This window comes from Symphodus melops (genome assembly GCF_947650265.1).
Source record: "Symphodus melops genome assembly, chromosome: 14".
In the NCBI taxonomy this organism is placed as follows: domain Eukaryota; kingdom Metazoa; phylum Chordata; class Actinopteri; order Labriformes; family Labridae; genus Symphodus; species Symphodus melops.
The window spans coordinates 3614072-3635778 of NC_136704.1; the positions used below are offsets into that span (position 1 = coordinate 3614072).

At 44.5% G+C, this 21707-nt stretch overlaps 1 protein-coding gene across 4 annotated transcripts in view; it reads left to right on the forward strand.

Moving 5' to 3' along the window:
* pard3aa (par-3 family cell polarity regulator alpha, a) overlaps positions 1 to 21707 on the forward strand; it is a 354935-nt gene that overhangs the window by 157019 nt on the left and 176209 nt on the right. For all 4 annotated transcript variants that reach the window (XM_079361704.1, XM_079361705.1, XM_079361706.1 and 1 more), the window contains 5 exons: positions 10746 to 10852; positions 12386 to 12469; positions 17481 to 17606; positions 20177 to 20401; positions 21390 to 21562. In XM_079361704.1, coding sequence (XP_079217830.1) covers positions 10746 to 10852; positions 12386 to 12469; positions 17481 to 17606; positions 20177 to 20401; positions 21390 to 21562 — 715 coding nt within the window. The remainder of the gene's footprint in view (positions 1 to 10745; positions 10853 to 12385; positions 12470 to 17480; positions 17607 to 20176; positions 20402 to 21389; positions 21563 to 21707) is intronic.

Genomic DNA, 21707 nt, shown 5'->3' on the forward strand with positions numbered 1-21707 from the left:
TCGAAGTCATCAAGTCAGCAGACCTTTGCTTCAAAGTATGATAATCTGATCATTTCGCTTACCTGCAGTCTGGATGTTTTTTTGATTTGACGTGCTGTTAAAGTCGGGTATCGGAGTATGAAATACATATTACCAAAGACGATGTAAACAAATTGAGAGGTTGGTGGATAGATCAGCTTCAGTCTGCATGTCAACGTGTACTTGTTCCAGACCTACAAAGCCGGGTAGTTTCCCCTTGAGGCCTAGCATCCGATGTGTCTCTAAAAAGTGGTGGCTTCAATTTGCCTTCAGTTGTTTTCTGCTGCTCCAGGATCAGTTTCTTTGGATTCTGCCTGTTTGTGGGAGTTCATTGAATCCTCTTTGAAACGACTGTGGTCGGTCCCTGAGAGCCCCGATCTGTGGAGAGGTTCCTTCTACTAAGTGTGTATTGAACTCTGATGGGCTTTGATTTACACCACCATGATGGTGTTAAAGGCTGAGTGTGACACGCAGTGTAAAAGCATTTTTAGCTAAACAGCCGAAAGACTAAAAAAAACGATTTATAAGTGAAGTTTATTTAGCAGAGCTATTGCATTTATGAACATTCACATTTCTCCTAAAAGTTGCACATCTACTGTCGGTAATTTAACCCATCGTGTCCTGCATGATCAAAACTGTCAATAGAGTGTCACTATGTACGCATGCTTTGATGATGACAACCTGTTGATAACCCTGTGATGGTTCCCCGGGATGAAGCTGCTCCTTCTCATTAACATTGTTTACATGCTGCAAACCGACTCTCTTACTTCTAATCCGTGTGGTTTGTTGTGACAGTGAAGTTCTTTCTTTGGTCTTATCTTGTCAGCGATTATGATCACTCTGGGTTTTTTTTTTTTTTTTTTTTTTTTTAGCAAATGAAATTATCGTCAGCTCTACAGTACGTGCACAGCCCTTTGATGTTCTGATGTTTCCTCTAATCCTGCACTCATCCCAGTCTGAACAGAAGCTCAACATAAGTACACAAAACACGACTTTTGATAAGAAATACATTACACCAATGTTCAGATAAACAGCGCACCGGAAAATCCTATTCCTTCCCAACCTTTGTCTCTTCCTCCGTCTACATTAAACCCCCCCACCCCTGCCACACACCCCCACCCCAACCCAGCATTCAGGGGCCTCTGGATTATCATGGCTGCACAGGAGTCTTTTGGGACCTCTCTTCATTACTGGCCTCCACAGGCTCCTCATCTCCAAACTCCCCTCTTCATTTAGCCCCGCATGAGAGCAAGGACTCGGCTAAATGGCTTTCTCTCGCCCCTTTTATCCAAGAATTTCAGCTTCCAATTAAAATGAAATGGAAAATGCCCCCCCCCCCCACCCCCCCATGCTCCCGTGACGCTACAGATGAGCCCCCACTTGCCACCCGCCCCACCTGCTCAAACAAGGCAGCAAACAACGGCTCATATGTGGAGTGGACGCTTCACCTCCAGCAATAACTCACTGCAATGTGTACCGAAGCTTTACCGTCCACTTAATTATTCATAGTTCAACATCATTCACCCTCATCGACTCTTCTTCTATTCTCTCTTCGACATGTTCAGAGCGTTTAGGGTTTGAGGTCACAGCACATAAAAAAATCATTCCCTGAGAAAAAGAACGAGGCTTTCTTTCTGATGTGCCGTTACAAAATGTGGCACTTTTATTCGCAGCCACCTTTCCACTCAATAAGTCAGTGTGGCGTCCATTTACTTAACTGTGGCAGAAAAAAACATAAATGCTAATAATGAAAAGGAAAATGTATTTAATTACGGTCCAGACTCAAACCATGGGTGCCCTCATTGAAATTCAAACACCCTCAATTATTTCAACAGGGGTACCGTTGGCTCACTGACCTTCACAGTTTGAAAGATGGATTAAACGTTGTGAGCGGTGGAAAGCGGACTGTCCTCCCACTCAATAAGCCCAAAATGATGATTAATCTGTGAAAAGCAGCACAGAGCTCTTTTTAATGCATGGGTAAAGAGCTGGGATTCAGCTGGGACCGTCCGCTCAGTGGGGCTGCACGCTCAACCTGCAGGATCATCTGCTCAGAAACGCCTCCCTCCACCTAAGCCAGGTGTCGGAAAAGTCGGAATATCTCTTTGAACCGTTATTCACCAGAAACCTTAAATCTGCTTTGAGCAGCTCTTTGAAGTGCTACTCCAACGCAAAACGCCACGCACGCTCAAACTCTCTGAAGCACTTTGGCTACTTATATATTCAAACAATATCATTCTCCGTGAGCGCACAATGGAAAGAAGCGCTCGAGACAAAAGCCGGTGACGATAACTCAATTGGCAGTAATTCCTACCCGTTTGAACCTCCGGCTCTCCGCTACAGGAGTGGTCTGCTCCAGTTGTGGCCGTTATTGATGAGGTTTGGAGAAAGTCTTGGGCCTCTCCGCACGCTTTGAGCCTTTGTTATTGACCTGGTGATTGATTTAAGTCCTCATAATTAGCAGGCCTAATTTAATTAAAGTGCAATTTAACGATACAGTGGGCAAAGGCAAAGGGAGCTGTGTCATTGATAGATCAGTCCGTGGCTGATATGAAACAGGCGCTGGCAGATGATGTATTCCGCACACGGCAGGTCTCTCGCTGGCCGAGGCGGAGACAAAGGAAGAGACGGAGATTGTAGCAGAGACACAAAGAAGGAAAATGATTAGAGTAAAGACAGAGACGGGCCTTTGTTTTCCCAAATGTCAGCCACAAACGGCACTGTCCGTCTCGCGCCCCCCCATCCCCGCTCTCCGTCCTGATGTGGACAAATGCAGCCTCACATCTCTGATCTAATTTGCTTAACAGCATCAGGAACCTGTCTGTCCTTGTTATTTGCTTTGAGTAAATCCCCGTCAGAGGCTGAACTTTTATGAGCCAAAAGGCTGTCTTTTCAGAGACAAAGAAAGAAAGGCAGATTTAAAGGCTGGACAACTTTGTTGATTAAAAAGAGGTGATGGGATGGAGGAGTTTTATTAAACCTTGGGATTACAGAATAGCATGCATATCCCCAGAAGCCAAATATGTTTGTGGCCTGCCTGTAGGAAGCAGCACTTAAGAATCTGATATCCGAGGTAGAATTAACATTGCATTAAGAACCACAACTCCTTTGACAGTTGCATTCTTCCTAAAGTTGCATCAAAGTTATTTGTGTAGACTTTCTTTAACAGGAAAACGAATAAAGAGGATTGTTTGTGAACGCGTCCTGATCTCCTCCGAAATCTGGCAGCGTTTTATTTCTGAGCAGGTTCTTGATGCAGACATGACTCCCCACTGTCCGACCCCGCCACAACAACACACACGCAGGTGACTCCCTCTCGTCGTTATCAAAAGGGATAACTCATCTAATCTGGAGTGTGAGGCCTCTCCTTTGAATGCAGCTCTCTGGTGCAACGTGGGAAATATGAAAGACAACACACGTCTTCATCAGAGGACGGGCGCTGACTCAGCTTGTCCCCTTGGCACACAAACACGGGACAGCCGTGTCACAACCTCCCTCCCTCCCTCCCGCTCATATCAGAGAGCGGCGGCAGACACCAGGGTCACACCGCTTTGATTTCCTTCCAGATTTGTACTTTCCAGTCCAACAGGGAGCTCGACGTTTGCCAAAAAAAAAAAAAGAATGAACCATTTTTTTGTGCTGCATCTTCTCTGTACAATTAACTTCCCTTCCAAACACAAACCCACACTGCTGAGCCCTGAAATCACCATTAGCTTATATCCGTACCAGCATTAAGATCATAACAATATAAAGATGATAAGAAAGTATGCTGAAACCGGGTTTTGCCTCCCTGCTGACACACATTAAGAACCAATTAATGGACTTGTGGGTCGGATGAAGGAGGTCATTATGACCCTTTCATCTTCCACTAACTAGTTTAGCTCTCCTCCCTGCCCATTATGATGCTCCCTTATCCCCAACATCAATGTAAATAAGAGGCTCACCGTCTCAGTTAGTGGGATGTATGGCTTGTTTTAATGCTGTTGGATTCCTCTGGGCTGGCGGGGGATGAAGGGTTACTGATGGTGAAACGGCTGGAGCTGGGTTGTTGGGTGAACAGTCATGTCCAATCTATTCACAGAGGCCATTTTGGAGCATAATTCGGCCCTGGCGGCGTTTTTTTTTTTTTCTTTCTCCGAGGCGATGGATTTGGGGAATAAAGGACCTTCTGTAAGATGAAGAATAATCCATGGTGTCTGTGACGGCTCTGCCCGGGTCATCCTACACACTGAATACAGCGTCCAGCAGCTGCTCTCCTCCCAGGGATTTGACTTTTCTCTTTTCACTCATTAACTCACACAGATTGGATAATGTCTCGATCATAACGACCTTAACAGATGACCATAGCTGGAACATTGGTGACCTCCTTGTTAGATTAGTAAATTAGATAAATGCAAGCTGTCTTGTCCAACTCCAACCAAGATCCAAGATATCATATTCAATGTGGGATGTTTTTGCATTTTTAGAGCAGAGGTTTTTATTTTTGATAGCAGTTATGGAAATGATGGATGATACAGTAGTTGTTTTTAAGCTGGAATAAAAATGGACCTTTCTCTGTGTTGTTTCTGATTTGATTTTGTACTGACATGACAAAGCAAAGACCGTGTGAGGGCTTGTTTTTTTAACAAATGTCTTTGTAGTATTATGAACCAGCTGCTCTGCGACAGTGTTGTTGGCGATGAAATCAGCCGGGTAAAGAATGAGGACACTAAATCAACATCATCCCAAGCACTGTCTTCTTTGTGACAAAAATAAATGGCACATTTTAGCTTCCTCCAAATGTTGGTTAACTGATTTAGACCCAAGAATGCTTAAAAACAAACACCCTCTAAAACCAAAGTCATGTTTGATATCAACCTCAGTGTTGTCACAAACACAAACTGTCTCTGTATCAAATAGAAGCGTCAAAATAAAACATTTGAAAGCTTAAAACTATTGGCTTTAGCTTTAAATTAAAATGATGTTTATTTCCTTTTGAGATGTTCGACGTCTCATCCGGTCTGAAAGCTGCACAGTTTCCCATCTCTCCCTCTGCTCGGTCAATAACATTGTTTCCCTGCATCAGTGTTGTTAACTCCCTTTAGCATCACCAACATCTACATCTGTGACTTCTTTTAGGAACATTTAAGATGTAACTTGTTTGAATGTAATGATATTACCAATCTGTGGCCAATGTGTTCCCAATAATAAACCTGATTTATTTATATATTCATTCAGCTTCATTCAGAATTCAATGGAAAAACTTGAAAAAATGTGTTAGACATGAGCTTGATTTAACATGTGTGACAAACGTTGTCCTTGTTGTGTTTTGTTATGCAACTTGTTTTGTTTGCATGATATCTGCTCCAGCCACCTTCCCTGAGGAGGGTTTGAACTCTGAATTTCTCAGGGACAATTATACAGATTTAAACTTTAAGAGGCTTGTCCCTACACACACTTTAAATCATCTGCAGTTTAAAGAAAGTTGACAATTACTTGGAAAGTACTGATTGAAACCAGCAGGTCTCGGCGCTGGTTGAAATAGAGAAGTATTGGTAATTGCATTGCGAGGTCAAAGGGACTTTAATTGGACTATTAGGAGTTATTACAGGCAGCTTTTCTTTGCATGTCAAAGCCATTGTTCAATACAGCGGTACTGTGAAGTCCTGTTTCGTCTTGTCTGTTGTACAGTGTTTAGTCAAATTGCATTACCGGAGGTAATGAGGGCGCAATTATGGTTCTTTAACCTTTGGCTAAGGAGTGGAAAAAGAGTTTTTCTCCCCTCTCTCATTGAAAACAAGATTGTTTTCACATGTTGCCATCGTTTGTTACCTTTGGCTGGTTTAATGTTACCGTATGTCACCTTGCACCATTAATGTTTCATACTCTGAGCCTGCCAGATCAGGAGGCAGGGCAGACTTTGTCAATATTTTAACAGCCATTTTGCTAAATGCTCTGCTTAAATTGCTTGTTTCCTTTATTCTCTCACACCAGCTCTGCACGTTGTTCAACTTGAGCCATTTCTGTATCCCGTTTCTTTGGCTCCTCCATTGTTCTGTGGAGCACAGGCGGCTCATTGTAAGGGAACGTGTGTGACATCGTCTGACAGAGAGGCTCGTTCTTCACTTGAAGCCGTCGCACAGACGGGGACCTCGGCCCCTGAAGGAGGGGCGTGGCCAGAAACACCATCGCTGTGACCTTTGAGCCCGTCCTTGTTAAGCCCTTGACGCGGGGAAGGGCTCAGGAGGGAGTCCCCAACCCTTAACCCCCTCTTCCCCTAACGGCTACATGCTGTACTCGCCGGTGGCTAATGGCATGACACACACACACACACACACACACACACACACACACACACACACACACACACACACACACACACACACACACAGGCTTACAGTAGGTCTCCTTTAGGACAGTGGTTGATGGAGGATGACAGCTCCTCGGCACACACCCTTTGCCCCAACCCTCCAGCAGTCAGGAGGTTCATAGTGTGTGTGTGTGTGTGTGTGTGTGTGTGTGTGTGTGTGTGTGTGTGTGTGTGTGTGTGTGTGTGTGTGTGTGTGTGTGTGCAGCATAGTCCCTTGGGAGCAGCTGCTACCTTTAGGCTCCCCCCCCAACCCACTCACACACACACACACACACACACACACACACACACTCCTGTTCTCTGGCCCTTTTACCGTTCAAACATGTGTGTCCATTTGAAGGTGACAAGACTCTGCACTTTGCAACTCTCACTCGCCCGTCTGTCTGTCTCTCTCTCTCTCTCTCTCTTTCTGTTTCTCTATCGTTCTCTTTTTTTTTTTATATGAGAGTCTCAATAATCTAATGCTGTAGCTGTCTGATAGCCAAGCCTATAACCCTTTTCTTCTTCTTTTCTTTATCGTCAAAGAGGCTGGTGGATTTTTGGCCACAGATCAGGGCGTCAACTGTAAAGTGAGAGAGAGAGAGATTTACGTATGAGTGCTACGGAGAACAGAAATAGCCGTGTTGCAAGGGATCAACAGGGCGCTAAAAGCACTCAGGGGAAGAAGAAATGGAGGGTTTTAAGAGAGGGCGAAAGGGCAGATTCAGAATGATGAGGAGACAAAGACACCAAGAGGAGGAGAGTAGAAGGTCAGAGAGAGAGAGAGACGGGTGTAAACTAAGCCTGTGTCTTTCCTCTGCTGTCACTCGGCGCCTGGCTTTGCCGCTGACATGACGACGGACAGTAAGTGGGCTGGCAGGAAATATGAAGGGAGAGTGGCTTCTTCAGCCTCGGCCACAAGGAGACACTGCCCCTCCTATAATGACTCAGCATTCAGGAATAAATCATCATCTTTCACTGCATGAGCTGTCAATCTAACAGCTACATTATTTCTCCCAGTGGGCCGACAAAGGTTCTGTTGCTGTTTCGTTGAGGTAAATAATCTGTACAGTCTGAGTCTTATAAGAATCCCCTCATGAAATATGTTTGTTGTTTGACTGACTGCCAGTTGAAGGTTAAAGTTAAAGTTGAAAGGAACAACACAGTGGTTGATTACCAAACTGCTGCAGTCACGTCGTTTTCAGAACTTCTCACAGATCGTCACATGTAAATAAAGTTTGATTAAAAAAGATTCCTAAAACAAATTAGAGCCAGGTGACTTGGATTACACTAATCCTTTGACATGTGAAGCAGAGGCCTATTGGAGCTCATACACACCTCATTAAAAGAATCACCGTTTGAAAAGTTCTCTGCTTGTCATTTCCTGCAGACAGTCCTCCTAATAGACTAAGTTTTTTTAAAATTTAATCTGGATGATAAATTAGTTATTTCTGCATCCTGTAAACTGCTTTTAAATTTAAAGCCTAATCCTCTCAAGTCTTGTTCATATCACTTTAGTAAGCAGGCGTCCTGCAGTGTCTTTGCATTAAAAACACTGCAGGATGAAAATATCACGAGGAGCTGCACGTGTGAAAGCAAACAGACACATTTGTCACTCGGGCTTCACCCAGAGTTTCTCCTGGGCTGATGTGAGGATGCAGCAGGATATTATCTGGAGAAATCAGCTCGAGCCATTAGGAGAGGGTGATGACGTTTATTCTCTATCGGTGCATATCCGCTACGATCTCTGTGCATGTAATAACAGGTGCAGACGGTCAGGCCCTGAGGCCTCCTGTTGGCTCGGGCATAAGAGAGAGGACACAAGCTGGAAGCGTGGAGGAGAGGGCCAGTGACCCGGTCAGTCAGGTCTTCTCCACACTTCTGTTCATTCTGCTACACGTAGCATTGATATAATGACAAATATTCTTGTTATTGCATCATAGAGCGGACTCTGACTGTTATAGTCTCCGGAGCAGTCATCCTGACATGATCTGGATGTTTTCAGGAGTGCATGCTCTATGTGAAAACGGGTTTAGATAAACGCAGCAGTGAAGTTAATCCACACACAGTATGAGACAGCATGTTGACCAATAAGAATACACACGGATAATCTCTTAATCAAACTCTATAAAAATAAATGGAGCGAATCCCTGTAGGTGTGTTATTGTTTGGAAACTTCATGGAATCATGACTCAGCACAAAGTCTCTTCCTGTTCACAAAGATTTCACACAACGAGTTCGGCACAAGGGGTGCAGTCATTCAGCTCCATGAAGTATTAAGAAGTTTGCTGGTTCGACAGATGTCTTTGGAACATCTACATTAGAAGAGAGCATGTCACTCTCGTTGCGTCTTTTTCACCAATAGTTCGCCGAGCTAATTTGCAGTTTTTTCTCTCTCCTGTTGTAATCGTCTCATCCACGAGTCCTCCTCTGTCCTCTCTTCAGCGTGACTCGCTCACTCGGAACCTCTCGGAGGAGAAATCTCTTCTTTTTGTGTCGCTGACTTCCTCTTTCCTTTGGTGTCATTGTCACAGCTCCGGCTGGTTTTCACACCCTTCACCTGGCTCCTGAATAGAAAGACCAGCTCTCTCTGATATCCAACGTGTCCTTTTACAGTAACAGGCTGTCACATTCACACACTCTATCTGCTCTTACTGTGGTTTTGGCCTGCTGCAGGTGAAGAGTCCTCCCAGTATTCACAGATACTTTGACTTTCTTTCTTTTTTTAAACCCCAGAAAGGTTCAAATATGTTATATTTTATAATTCTGGGATTCAGTCGGGTTACCTTCTTCCCCCAAACAGCTGCAGATACAAAAGGATTCTCCTCGTCTCGCTCTGTCTGAAGGCAGCCTGCTGGCAGAACAAACCACTCGTTGCAGGGCTTTGACTTCTCTGAGATGTTTACACAGCTTGGTGAACTTGGAGTAAAAATTAACCAGAAAGTTCATCTTATCATTCTTTGTGCATAAATAATTATATTTTACATCATTAAATGTTCATATGTGCAGATACTTTGTAAGAATTTGGTTTCACTGTGTACCTGGTAAACATTTTAAATCATCTTGAATCCTGATCAGGAAGTTTGAACCACATCCCGAGTCCCAATATGGTGTTTTCTTCCTCCTTGTTGTTTAATGCTATCTTCTCTCTTGGTTCAATGCCTGCTGTTCTGTATTTATAGATCTCAAAAGGTGGCAAATCATGTGTGTGTGAAAACAAAACAATCCTACAAATCCTCTTTGGGGGGGTTCACAAAAAAGGTTCTGTGAATAAAAGGCACCGGGACACACAATTAAAGGCAGAGGTGGCTGGCTGAAGGGTTGAAGTCTGCAGACAGGCAGGGTGAGAGGAGGTCTCTTTAGACCCCCCAACCCCCCCGGCTCTAATAAATAGAAAAGGGACCAAGTCTATCTTTACCATGCCTCTGTGTTCCCAAAGATATCCCGTCCTCTGGAAGGGGTTGAATCTATTTCCATAGAGAAAGCGGAGGGGCTCGGGACCTATTTGGATGTGCTTGACATTTTAGTAAAAGGGAGAGAAAGAGCGAGGTGACGGGTGAGAGAGCGGGGAAATAGGAGCAGCTAACAAAGCGTTTCAGCAGACCCTCCCGAGGAGACGGCGCGCTGTCTGGGTGCTGACAAGCTCACGCATACACACAGGAAAAAACACACACACACACACACACACACAAGGATCAGCAGCCGCTAACAGGACTGAAAGCAAAAATCTGAAATTGCCCTCTCCTTTTGATGTCAGCGGGCTTTACTTGTTGATGAAGGTCCTCAGCTCTTCCTGTAACTAACATCCAGCAGAGGATGATTAGCTGAAATTGAACCCTGTGTTATTAAATATGCCTTCCGTCTCCGTGCAGCTTGTCATCGCTGCGTGTAAGTGCCCGGCTCTATCTGTACCATCCCCATAAAGAGAGCTCTGATAAAGATTTCATCCCCCATTAAGGAGAGCATGGAGCTGCTCTGTCTCCTCACAGAGCCTAGTTAAGTCCTCAGACGTCTGGCTGGCCTGTAAAAGCTACCGCCTCCCGAACTCGCTGCCTAATGGGCCTGAAGGAAGATGAGTATATGAGATGAAGAGAGAAAGAGAAACAAATGACAGCAGGCGAGACGATGCTTTACTTTTACCCGGTTCTCACCGGGCTGGATTGATGTAGAAGGAGCATCAATCAGAGCCTCTTTGTTACGACATTTAATAAAGTTATTATCAGAGGAGAGAGAAATGTTTCTGCAGCAGCCTCTCCTGAAAGGCTCCCCTCATTTAAAACAGAGTCCTTCACCTGTCCCTTCAGAGAAATGATGCAGACGATGTGAGCTCAGTTTTTTAGACTTGTTTGTTTGTCTTTATAATGTCCCTTCTCTTTTCTTTCTTGTTCTATGTTTTCAGGAGGAGGAGGAAGAGGAGCGCAGGAGACACGAAAGGAGGATCGAGCGGATCGAGCCGGTGGGGAGAGCCGATTCCTCGTTGGAGCATTCGCCCGTGTTTAGCCTTGAGTGAGTGAGACCTTCTGTATATATATATATATATATGTATATATATATATATATATATATATATATATATATATATATACATACACACACAATATGACTTCAATACAATATGACTTCAACGTTCACTTCAACGTTCACCCAAATCACACAATCCAAGCCTTCTTGCATCTCCCTTGTGGATAGTTTAGCTTGGAATACTTCAAACTCTCAGTGTTGACGAGTTGTCTCCTCTCATGTCACATGTGACCTTTGACCTTTGAGAGAACTTAATCTGACCTCCTTTTTATTTATTTTTTGGTGTTTTCACATATTAAACAGACAGATGAACACTACAAGTCAAAAGTCTGTAAAGAAAAGATAAAGAATATTTTAACAGAATGCTACTGAATATTATCACAGTATAGTTATTATGAGCTGTATCAGAAGGGTTTGTCTTTATTTTAACCACATTTTACAATAATAGAACATACAATACTTCTTTTTTTTTTTTTGGAAAGAAATGCAGACTCTCTCACTTCAATCTTAATATTTAGATTAGAAACACAAACATTTAAGCCTTTGGATCAAAATGTGTTGAAGATAAATATAATTAATCAGCTGTGTCCGAACGTTTCCAAAGTGTTGCTTGGGAGCAGTCAGTCCACTCGCCTGTTCATTTTCTCAGTATCTGTATTTGATTTTTTTTTTCTTTCTGTCGTCCTCGTTGCTGAATAACATTTCTCTCACTTTTCCTACATCTGTGTTAAGCTGCAGTCTGATGTGATGAGGCTGTTTTTCTGTACCGTGTCTCATCATTGTTCCTGAGTAGGACGGTTCACTCTTCCCCAACAGCTATCAACAATATTTGAATACCTATCATTATTCATACAATCCCCTCAGTCAGATTTCAGTGACACAGATAAAGTATCATGAAAGTGAAGGGGGGGGGGGGGGTAACATAACGTAGTACCCACATCCTCCTTTTTAACTGAGTCAGCCAAGTCAAACAGAGACGGCCATGTTTGATGTGTTTGTTTGTTAAATAAATCTGCTCCTTCTGCTCATCATTGAAAAAAAAAAACAATCAGGCCTAGTAACCATCTCATAACCACGTGGAAAAACACTACATCTAGGCCACGCCTTCTTCTGTCAGCATCCTCACACACACATCTGCATCAGTGTGTGTTTGTCGTGTTCATTTGTCTTCACGTCTTTATCTGCACAGAGTAACCTTCTCCTCCCTTCCTCACATGTTTTTCAATTAATTTGTTCTTTTTTACTGCAACAATCTGATCTTAATCACTTAATTGGAGTCTCTATTTGGGTCCCTAATCGACCCTGCGGTCCACCATTGTGACTTTATAATAGATGACTTAACACAGCACCAAGCTGCACCGACCCCCATCCCCTACATCGCATCAACGTCTGGTCCCGTTTGACAGTGTCGTCTTTTACATATCTACATTTTCTTCTGTCATTCTTATTATTTGTTATTCATGCATGTCTCCCCCTGTCTCTTCCTTCTTCTCGGACTCATCCATCACCGCCCCGCAGAGGCATGCTCAAGCCGGTCGAGGTGTCCAATGAAGGAGGGCCCCTGGGGATCCACGTCGTGCCTTACAGTTCGCAGGATGTAAGGTAAAAGGAGAATCAATGCAGCTCAGTGTGAAGCAGCAGCTAGTTAGCTTCACTGTCCAAAATGTCTCCAGCATCCTTTTCTCTGCAGCCCTCTGGACGGTGCTTTCATTTTTTTTGACTCATCATTTCACTCAATTTTGCACTTCTTCTGTTTCTTTGATATCGGCATTCTTTAAACATGTTACTGTAGGCTGTCTTTTTTTTCCCCTGACTTTTATTCTTCTTGCCATCGTTTTTTTTTTTTCTTTTCTTTTTTTCCTTCACTGCTGAAACATCCCGTCTGAACCCTGGAAACACTCACACACAACATCTTCTATAAAGCCCCAGTGGGAAGGAAAACATACGAAAGTAGTTTTTGTGCTTGCCTGCAGTTTTTGTTGTGTTTTCATGCTTTTCTTTTCTTTTAACCATAATCACATTGGCATCCGCTCCACTTGAAGGTGACTCAGACTTCTTCTCGTGTTGATGAAAGGGGGCGAGAGGAGGAAAAGCATGCAGAGTTATAGTTATTCCAGACAAAATAAAGGATAGAGGAAGTGGCCAGATGTAATCAAACTAAAAGCTTGTGTATAACACAGATCCCTGCTGCACGCCAAGCCACCGCTGGCACTACACCAAGGTGAATGTGACTACTCAGAGCTGGGAGAGGGAGACAGGCGGAGCGAGGTGAGAAGACAGAGTGGGGAGATGAAATGGGATGACATTTGAGGCAGGGAGGACGGCTGTCATTGGGGATTGCTGCGTGTCATTTCTACGGGACACTAATCTCATTGCTGCTTATAAGCAAGTGTCAGGAAACTATATTTAGCTGTGACCCTCTGTGATTGACTTCCCCTTTTGAGTTATACCGAGTCAGAGAAGGAAAATAATGATTCAAGATGATTGACAAGAGGCAGTTCTGCTCAAATCCAGAAGTTTATTAGAAAGTGTTATCCTTGAGTTTCTGCATCCGTAACCTGTGCCCGATGTCTTCACTGTTTGAGGATTTTTCCAAAATAGATCAAAAGTAATGAAAAACCCCCGTAGATGACCTTACCTGCAAATTAATTGTTTTTAAGAAACTGTTAAGCTTAGCTTCTCATTTAAAGGTGGAGTCAGTAGAAATGTTGGCTGCAGCATGTGAACGCAACATTCAAACATGGCTTCTCCCTTCAGAAGCACACACAACAAGACCGACACCGCAAGCTACCACATGCTAGCACAAGCTAGCCGCCGATGTTTGTCACCTTCCTGTCCAACAGGAAGCAGACCAACTCCACGTCCGAGGGAGCTTCGCCCTCGTTTTCAACATGAACTTATCTGCTTCGCCTCTCTATGATCGTGTTGTCTCTTCTTTGCCGCTACTTCCACTTCCATCATTTTTTTTTTCTGATCAATCACATCCAATCTGCAGCAGTGTTTCCACTCCTTTCTTCACCTGCATGCTGTCATTGGCTGTCATCAGCACTGCGTGCAGAAACGTCCCGAGTCAACCAGACCAGAAGAGTATAAATCCAGTCAAAGGACAGGCTCTCTGCAGACACAGCCACACATATACAGAGGCCCAGCTTCTTTAAAGTGTCTTTTAAGTAGCTAGCAAGATGAATAAAAGGAGCCCTACAGGAACACGTCGTCTTCTTTTTCTAAATGAAGAGAATCTGTTTGCACCAATCACACAGACTAACTAATACAGATGGAGTTCTTTGGTGGTTCAGTTAGTTTTATAGGACAGCCCTACTGGTTCTCTCTGGCAACCAGAGCTTTAAGATTCGACAACAAGCTAATTGGAATTAATGAAATGTTGTTAAACATTCAAATTAAAAAAAATTGGAGCCTGTCTGTACTGTACTTTCAGTGGAGTGTTGTTGTTGCAGCCTCTACAGCTTGTAGTGCAGCTGCTGAAATCAAAGCAAACTTTTCCTTCTTATGAATCATTAATTACTAAAGTGTTAGGCCCAGGTTTAAAAAAATGGCTGAATACCCCTTTAATCTTCATCGTATTCCCGCTTAATCAGACTGCATCTTCCAGGATGTAGCAGTAATGCTACTTGGCCAGAACATTTCTCCTCCATCAGCTAAGGTTGGCACTAATAGCTATCGGAGCCTTCAATTAACTCGAGACATGATAAGACTTAGCGTCTGGTCAGTGGGCTGATGCTAATGGCCTGGCCCAGCTCTTTCCTGTTTGCTTTGCCGCTAGGACAGGAGGCATTAGGCTCAGCGGGCTGTCATTAGTGTCTAGACCAGGGCCATGGGGGTCAGACAGCCAGCAAAACTAGACAGCAAACAAGAAACTGCAGGCGCTCCAACCCCGGCTGCCAGCACCCGGCTTCACTGTACTGACGTCAAGTCAGATCCAGGCAGGAGGGGAAGACAGCTGCAGGAGGGAGCACACAGCCTGTGTCACTACAGCGGATACTCTCGCTCTCTCTCTACAGCACCACACACACACACACACACACACACACACACACACACACACTAAATACACACAGGCTTGGAAATGGAGTTACACCCGAGCACTTTGTGAAAACTATGAACTCACCTTGAGCGGTGTGTTCCCTCACAGGCTCTCGCTGTCTCTTTTATTCTCCACCAGCGTCTCTGAGAGGTGCAGATCTATTCTGAGTGCCAAGCACACACACACACACACACACACACACACACACACTCGCAGATGCATTCTTTGCTTAATGAACTTCTCATTCCGTGACCGTTTTCGATTGTAAACAAACTGCGGACATAATTGCCGCTCATAAATGAATCCTGATTGGATTATTATTTGATTAAAGGCGTTAGATGAGAACAGGTGGCCTCGTTGAAATTGTCTCTCAGCACTGCTGCCCAGCCACGACATGGAGCCACGCCAAACAAAACACTGCAGATTGATGCAGAGAGTTAAAGAAAAGTGGAAGTTAGCGGGCTGGATGTTTGCTCTAAATTGAAGCTATTGTTCTTAAATCCAACAACTCGTGAATTCACTGACAGCTTGTGAAAAAGCCTTTTAGATTACGCTCTCCTGCTTTCCCTGAGTAACTGATCAGAATCAACAAAAGCAGCCCATCACAGAGACGGGGAGGAACTGAGAGGGTGGCACTGCATCCTCACAATCATAGCGCTTTTACAGATTCAGCATCTTCCTCAAATCTCTAAAAGATGCTGCTTCATCCCCAGTCCTCCCTGCTGCTGCTGTGAATGCCGATCAGGGATCAACCAAAACTCCTTTTATGTACTGTCGCTCGTCTGCTGCCGGATCACAAGTCATTAGAGTGCGCCCATGCTATAATCCAAGCGTGGAACACTTTGTTTTCGAGCTGCCAACACTTATGGAGATAAAGCACAATCATGTCCACCTCCACACCGGCTGCAATTACTCTGTTCAACGCGGTTAAGCCGACCTGGCAATGCCGGCTCAGACACCGAGGCGGACGGAAGGGCCTTTTGTGATCTTTCATTTCGGCTTAATGCTGAACTGTTTACCCCCATCGAGGAGCTGAGACGAGTGTGTGGCATGAGCGTGGATGTCCACATTATACAGACAATTAGGGGCAATGTTCTGAAAGTGGTCTTGTTTGGCTGACATGCTAAAGAGCTCGGTAAATCTGCCCTTGACGTGGGCAGTAAACAGGGTGGGCTGTTGTTTATGTCTCCGCTGAAACGATGGGAAAATAAGTGGAAACGATGAAAAGCACGCAGCTTATGTCCTTGCCACTGATAAGCTGTAGATTGCTGTGTAATTTACTTTATCTTGTAAATCTCCGCTCGGCTTTCGATTAGTTTTGGCCGTGATATATTTCATCATTAGTTTTAATTTCTCAAAGTCAGCCTCCCAAACTTTTAGTCAGTTTATGCAAGGACACTCGACGTTAGTCTACCTGCTACCTCAGGCATCCGGCAGCGTACAGACGGGAGGAGTTTGTAGTTCTGCTGTGTGAGCGCACATCAGATCTCTTTGCATGCGGTTATCCTCAGGGCCTAACTAAAGCCCCAAAGCAGCTCACTGATGTATTTATTGAGAGGAGGGGGTTGTGGTGGGGGGTGGGGGGGAATATGAAGGTAAAGGTAGCTTTTTTTTTTTTTTTGACGAATGCTGAGACGGCATTGCCGTAGAACTGCTGGGGTATTTATTACAGCGCCGCCGGCTCTCATCTTAAGCCCCGGCATCTGAAAATGCAGCGTTTCCTCTGAAGCCATGAGATGATCTCTTAGCTGTAGGTCTGGATTTCCACAGACAACCTGCCCTGTCATTCTCTGAAACCTGCAAACAGGCAGGCAGGGAGGTGGAGAGCAGGACATAGGGACGGACAGAGGCTTAAAATTTAGTTGGTAATGCTTCTCCTGCCTGCAGGGAAATACAGGTTCTGTATCCACAGTCAGACTTTGAGAAGTTAACTTTTGGTGACAGTGCAACACTCAAACCTGCCAGATATTACGAAGGAGCATAAGGTGCTTCGTAAACTTTTTTTTAAATTTATGTTTGGGTGAGAGAAAGAGAATGGAGCCACTGGCGGGGTGTGTGTGTGTGTGTGTGTGTGTGTGTGTGTGTGTGTGTGTGTGTGTGTGTTGGGGGGGGGGGGGGGGGGGGGGGGGGGGTCCTGTCCGCCAGTTTAAACTTAACTTTCTCCTAAATCTGGTGGAGAATTTCACAAGTTAAAACTATATGATTTGGATCTGGGGATTGAAGCCTTGACCTCCCAGGTGAGATGAGGAGGCCTCTAACTGAGCCACAGCAAACCCTACGTTATGAACATGATGTTAACACTTCTACTACAGGCCATACAATAAGAACTCTGCCTGCTACCAGGTTTTATTCATTCTTGTTTGAAAACTAATCACCTTAAAAAAATCTTTTTCTCCTCTCTCCCTCTATTACTTCTCTGCACTGTCATTTCCAAATGCAAGGATGCAGGAGACAATGGAGCTCCCAGCCTGCTGTGCAGTATATTGATATGTGACTGTGCGTGCTGTAATTGCCACAGTATGTGTCTGCATACCGTTCTTTACCTGTAACGTGTCGTTTGATCATTTCCAGGACTCAGGGCTTGCTCGTGAAGCGTCTGGAGCGCGGGGGCAAAGCCGAGCAGGAGCGACTCTTCCAGGAGAACGACTGCATCGTCAGAATTAATCAGGGAGACATTCGACACCTTCGCTTTGAACAGTAAGCTCAAAATGTGCCCCCCCCAGCTTGAGGGTTATTAATGTGTTTTCTGTTCTTTTTATGAACCCTTCATTCCTACTGCCACTCGTTTATTTCAGTACACTCTTTCCCTGTTTTCTGCATTGAACAGCATGAGGGTTTGATTGTGTTTGTAAAGCATCCCTGCGTGTCCCCTTTGTGTTAGACTTGATGTTCAGTGACAGTAAATAGTGTCACTGTTGATAAGTGGAGCCCAAACATGGCACCCTCACAGCAGCACAATAAAACAGACACATTACTGTCTTTGTCGGCCTCGCTCTAATAGTACTCAGTGACCTGCGGTCCTTCACCAGCGCTTCACCCTCTGATCCTAAACCACCTACACACCTTCCCTCACTCCATCCCCATCGATTCATCGCTCCCTCTTCATTTCCTAAAGTGGAAAGAAGATATAAACCAGGGGACTTTCCCCTCCTCCACTTATCCCAACCCACACTTCACCCTCACTGTCTGAATGTATGCACTCCCACACATCTGTGCACAGGCTCAGTGCGCTCACACCTACAGCCAAGCTAACAATGAGCTATAATGTATTATGTGTGTGTGTGTGTGTGTGTGTGTGTGTGTGTGTGTGTGTGTGTGTCAGGCGGAGGAATAGTAGATTGCTTCTCCTCTTTGCTGGATCCTGGAGGCAGTGTACGGTGGTCTGCTTTGCTCTCCCTCTCTTATCATCTTCTGCTCTGCGGGAGGAAATATGGCCCCAATTCATGTTAAGAAGGGTCGAACTTACAGTCGGACTGGATTGGACGAGCAGGCTTAGAGCCACCGCGCTGAATGTTTGGCAGAAATCAATTTTGCAAGTCTTCTGCACGAAGGTGTAGAGTCAGATTTTTGTACTTTTCTTCGACAGTTCTGTCGTCGTCAAAATGTGTTTAAAGGAAAAAAACATGGCTGACATTTCCAAAGATAAGAGAAGCTCGTCGTCAGCATGTAAAACTCCTGACTATCACGGTTACCTTACCGCATTATGTTCATATCTTCACCAAGCTGTGAACGAAGCCACCGAGGTTTCAACAATCTTTTTTTTTTTCTCCCTTTGTGCAAAAGATGCTAGTGTCATTAGTAAACATCCCGATCCCCTTCCAAGCCCTTTCTACTGTGAAAGAAGCTTACAAACCAAATCCACCAGGGAGGGATGTTTTGTACATTCTGCACTCACACTCACGCTCCCCGACCAAACACACACTCCTCAGCAGCATCCGAATGCTGAATGATGTTTGTGATTCTGCATGAAAATTAGGTGAAGGAGCTCAACTTTCCTCCACTGTGTCCCTCAAACACACACACACACACACACACACACACACACACACACACACACACACACACACCCGTGATTGTGCTTCATGCAGAGTGACAATTTAAAGTGATAGTTAATCTCTTTGGATTGTTTTGCATGGGTAAATATTTTGAGGCGCTTCATCTAACTGAATGTAATGATGCATTGATGGGCTGATTTATTATTCAATCAGGCCCGCGTGGAGCCTGATTACTAGAGTGATGGCACTGTATATGTGCAGGTGGGAGCATTTGCGTACAATCAAGCACACACACAAGCACACACATATATTTAGTAGTTGTCCCTCAGTCTGCACATGTGAATGATTACCATCAGAATAAAGATGGGAGGGACCAAACCCTGCAGGAGTGGCTTGATACGGCGTGCACACCTCGCCGCTGTGACACGGCTTGAATTCAAGCAAAAGTGGCTATCATGTGCATAGAATCAGCGTGGCGTTCATGGCATGGTGATGTGGGTCTGGAAACAGGAGGTGGGATTGTTGGGATCCAGACATCGTACACTTCTCGGGCCCCTCGTGCTGCAGAAGCTTGCTCCTGGCCAGTCCATCTATATGCTAAGTGCCACCAGCAACCAGACTAAACAATTCCTGCAGCATGGGAATGATGTCGAGCTCTTGTCTCGGCTTATTTGGCCCCAAAACTTGGCTCTGTGTGTGTGCGTGTGTGTGTGTGTGTGTTTTTAATAATGCTGTGTGTAAGGAGCGAAATGTGTGTCCGCTTACTTTGGAAGCTCATTGCTTGGAAAGTTTCCTTAATGCATGATTCATCAATTCTGCTGATTGTTCAATCAACTCATGTCCATTTATTTCTTACCACACACACACACACACACACACACACGCACACACACACACACACACACACACACACAGACTATAACACTCTAGGAAGATTGAGATTATTCTCTTACAGTATATTTCGATGAAATGCACAACATAGAATATTTCCTGACTGACCCACTGTCTTATCTCTGTCCTGCCTTGATGCTGGTAATTATAGATAATGTAATTTCTGTCCTTAGCATTACGTGCTGAGCAGCCCTGCCATTAGCAATGCTAGCCTCAGCTCTCCCTATCTTACCTCAACATATAGCAGCGCACAGCCTTTCTTATCCCGCTGCATCTGTCGAGCTATGATAGTACACTATTGTCCTTGTATCTCTTATCATAAAACTAATTCATTTCTGTCTGCACGACCTCCCCTTCTCGTTTCCCCCGTATCTCCTGCAGAGCACAGAACATTTTCAAGCAGGCCATGCGCGGCCGGCTCATCCTCTTCCACGTGGTCCCGGCATCCATGAAGAGGCAGTACGAGTTCCTGGCCCAGAGCGAGCTCAGCCCGCCTCAGTCCAACAGAGTCCGCTTCAGCACGGACTCCCAGCAGGTGGGGGACAGGTCCAGCATGGCTGGGTCACGGACGTCCAGATCTGGACCACCACCAGGCCTAAACCACAAGTAGGTTTTTCATCCTGTTGGAGCCTTACATTGTCTTATAAGGAACATGTGATCCATGAAGCCTGACATGGCTGCAATATAATCTTCCTTGCAAATGCATGCTTGATACATTATGGACACCTGAACTAGTGTTTTTTTTAGATCACTGAAGACTTAAATAAGTTTTCTAGTGTCTGACAACATTTCAGTAAGAATCCAAACAGTGACAGACTTTTATTCATCAGACATTACGTTGCTGATTTTCTGTTTTGGTCGAATAAGTCCGAGTGATGAACAAATGTTCTCTCCTCTGTAAACAAAAGTTTTCTGTAATGTTGTCAGACATCAATGTGAGCCTGTCTGTGACATTAAAACACTTAAAGTGGACACACATTTGTTTTAATGCAGCTATTTCATTGATATAGAAAATTAACAGAATTACCGTTGAAGACATCCTGCTCAGGGTTTGAATGTCAGACGTAGTTAAGACAGTTGCCCTTTTGTCCGACCGTTTTTATTGGAAAATAAAACAGAAGTTCAAATGTTTGCAGATAATTAGTTTGACAGTGTTTCCACTGAACATGATTCGCTTATAATGACAGCAGACAAATGAATTCAACTTCAGAAGTTTTAAAGAGAGTATTAAAGCTTCACATTAAAAAGAGAACGTCGATTCTCAACCTGAGATCCTGAAGACTACTTTACCTATCACCTGCTTCAAAGAACATTTTTACATCCAGTCCATATCTAATGTACACATCCATGAATCGTCTGTTTGTTTGTTGTCAACGACCTATACTGCAGATAGACGTGCTACAGCTACTGAAGGCTAGAAAACAGCTGACACTGGCAAGTCACAAATCAGCACAATCAGATCTGTTGTTGTAAACTTTGGTTGCCATTCGGTTGTTTTAAAAATATCTAAAGTTTTGATTTTATGTCCTGGTGACTCTTTGTGTTGATGGTCTATCCGTGTTAGTTTAACTGTGGCTTCTGTCTTGCTCTGCAGCCACCATGGACCTCTATCAGGAAGCACCCCGGAGCCAGGTCGGCGGTACACCATGGTCACCAGGACCGCGTCCGCCCCCTCCCCGTCCCTGCAGCGCAGGGTGAGCTCGAACCCGTCCAACAGCTCCTACCTGAAGAACAAAGGCCGCAGATTCAACATCCAGCTCAAGAAAGGTAAGTACACAACCACACGCGTTCAGAGTGTCACTCTTCATGAAACAACTTTGAAGGTCACATATTACACAAAATACACTTCCCCATGTTTCTCTTCACCTTCAGTCAATGTCAAAGTGGTCAAAATCCACCTCTTTAAAAAAGT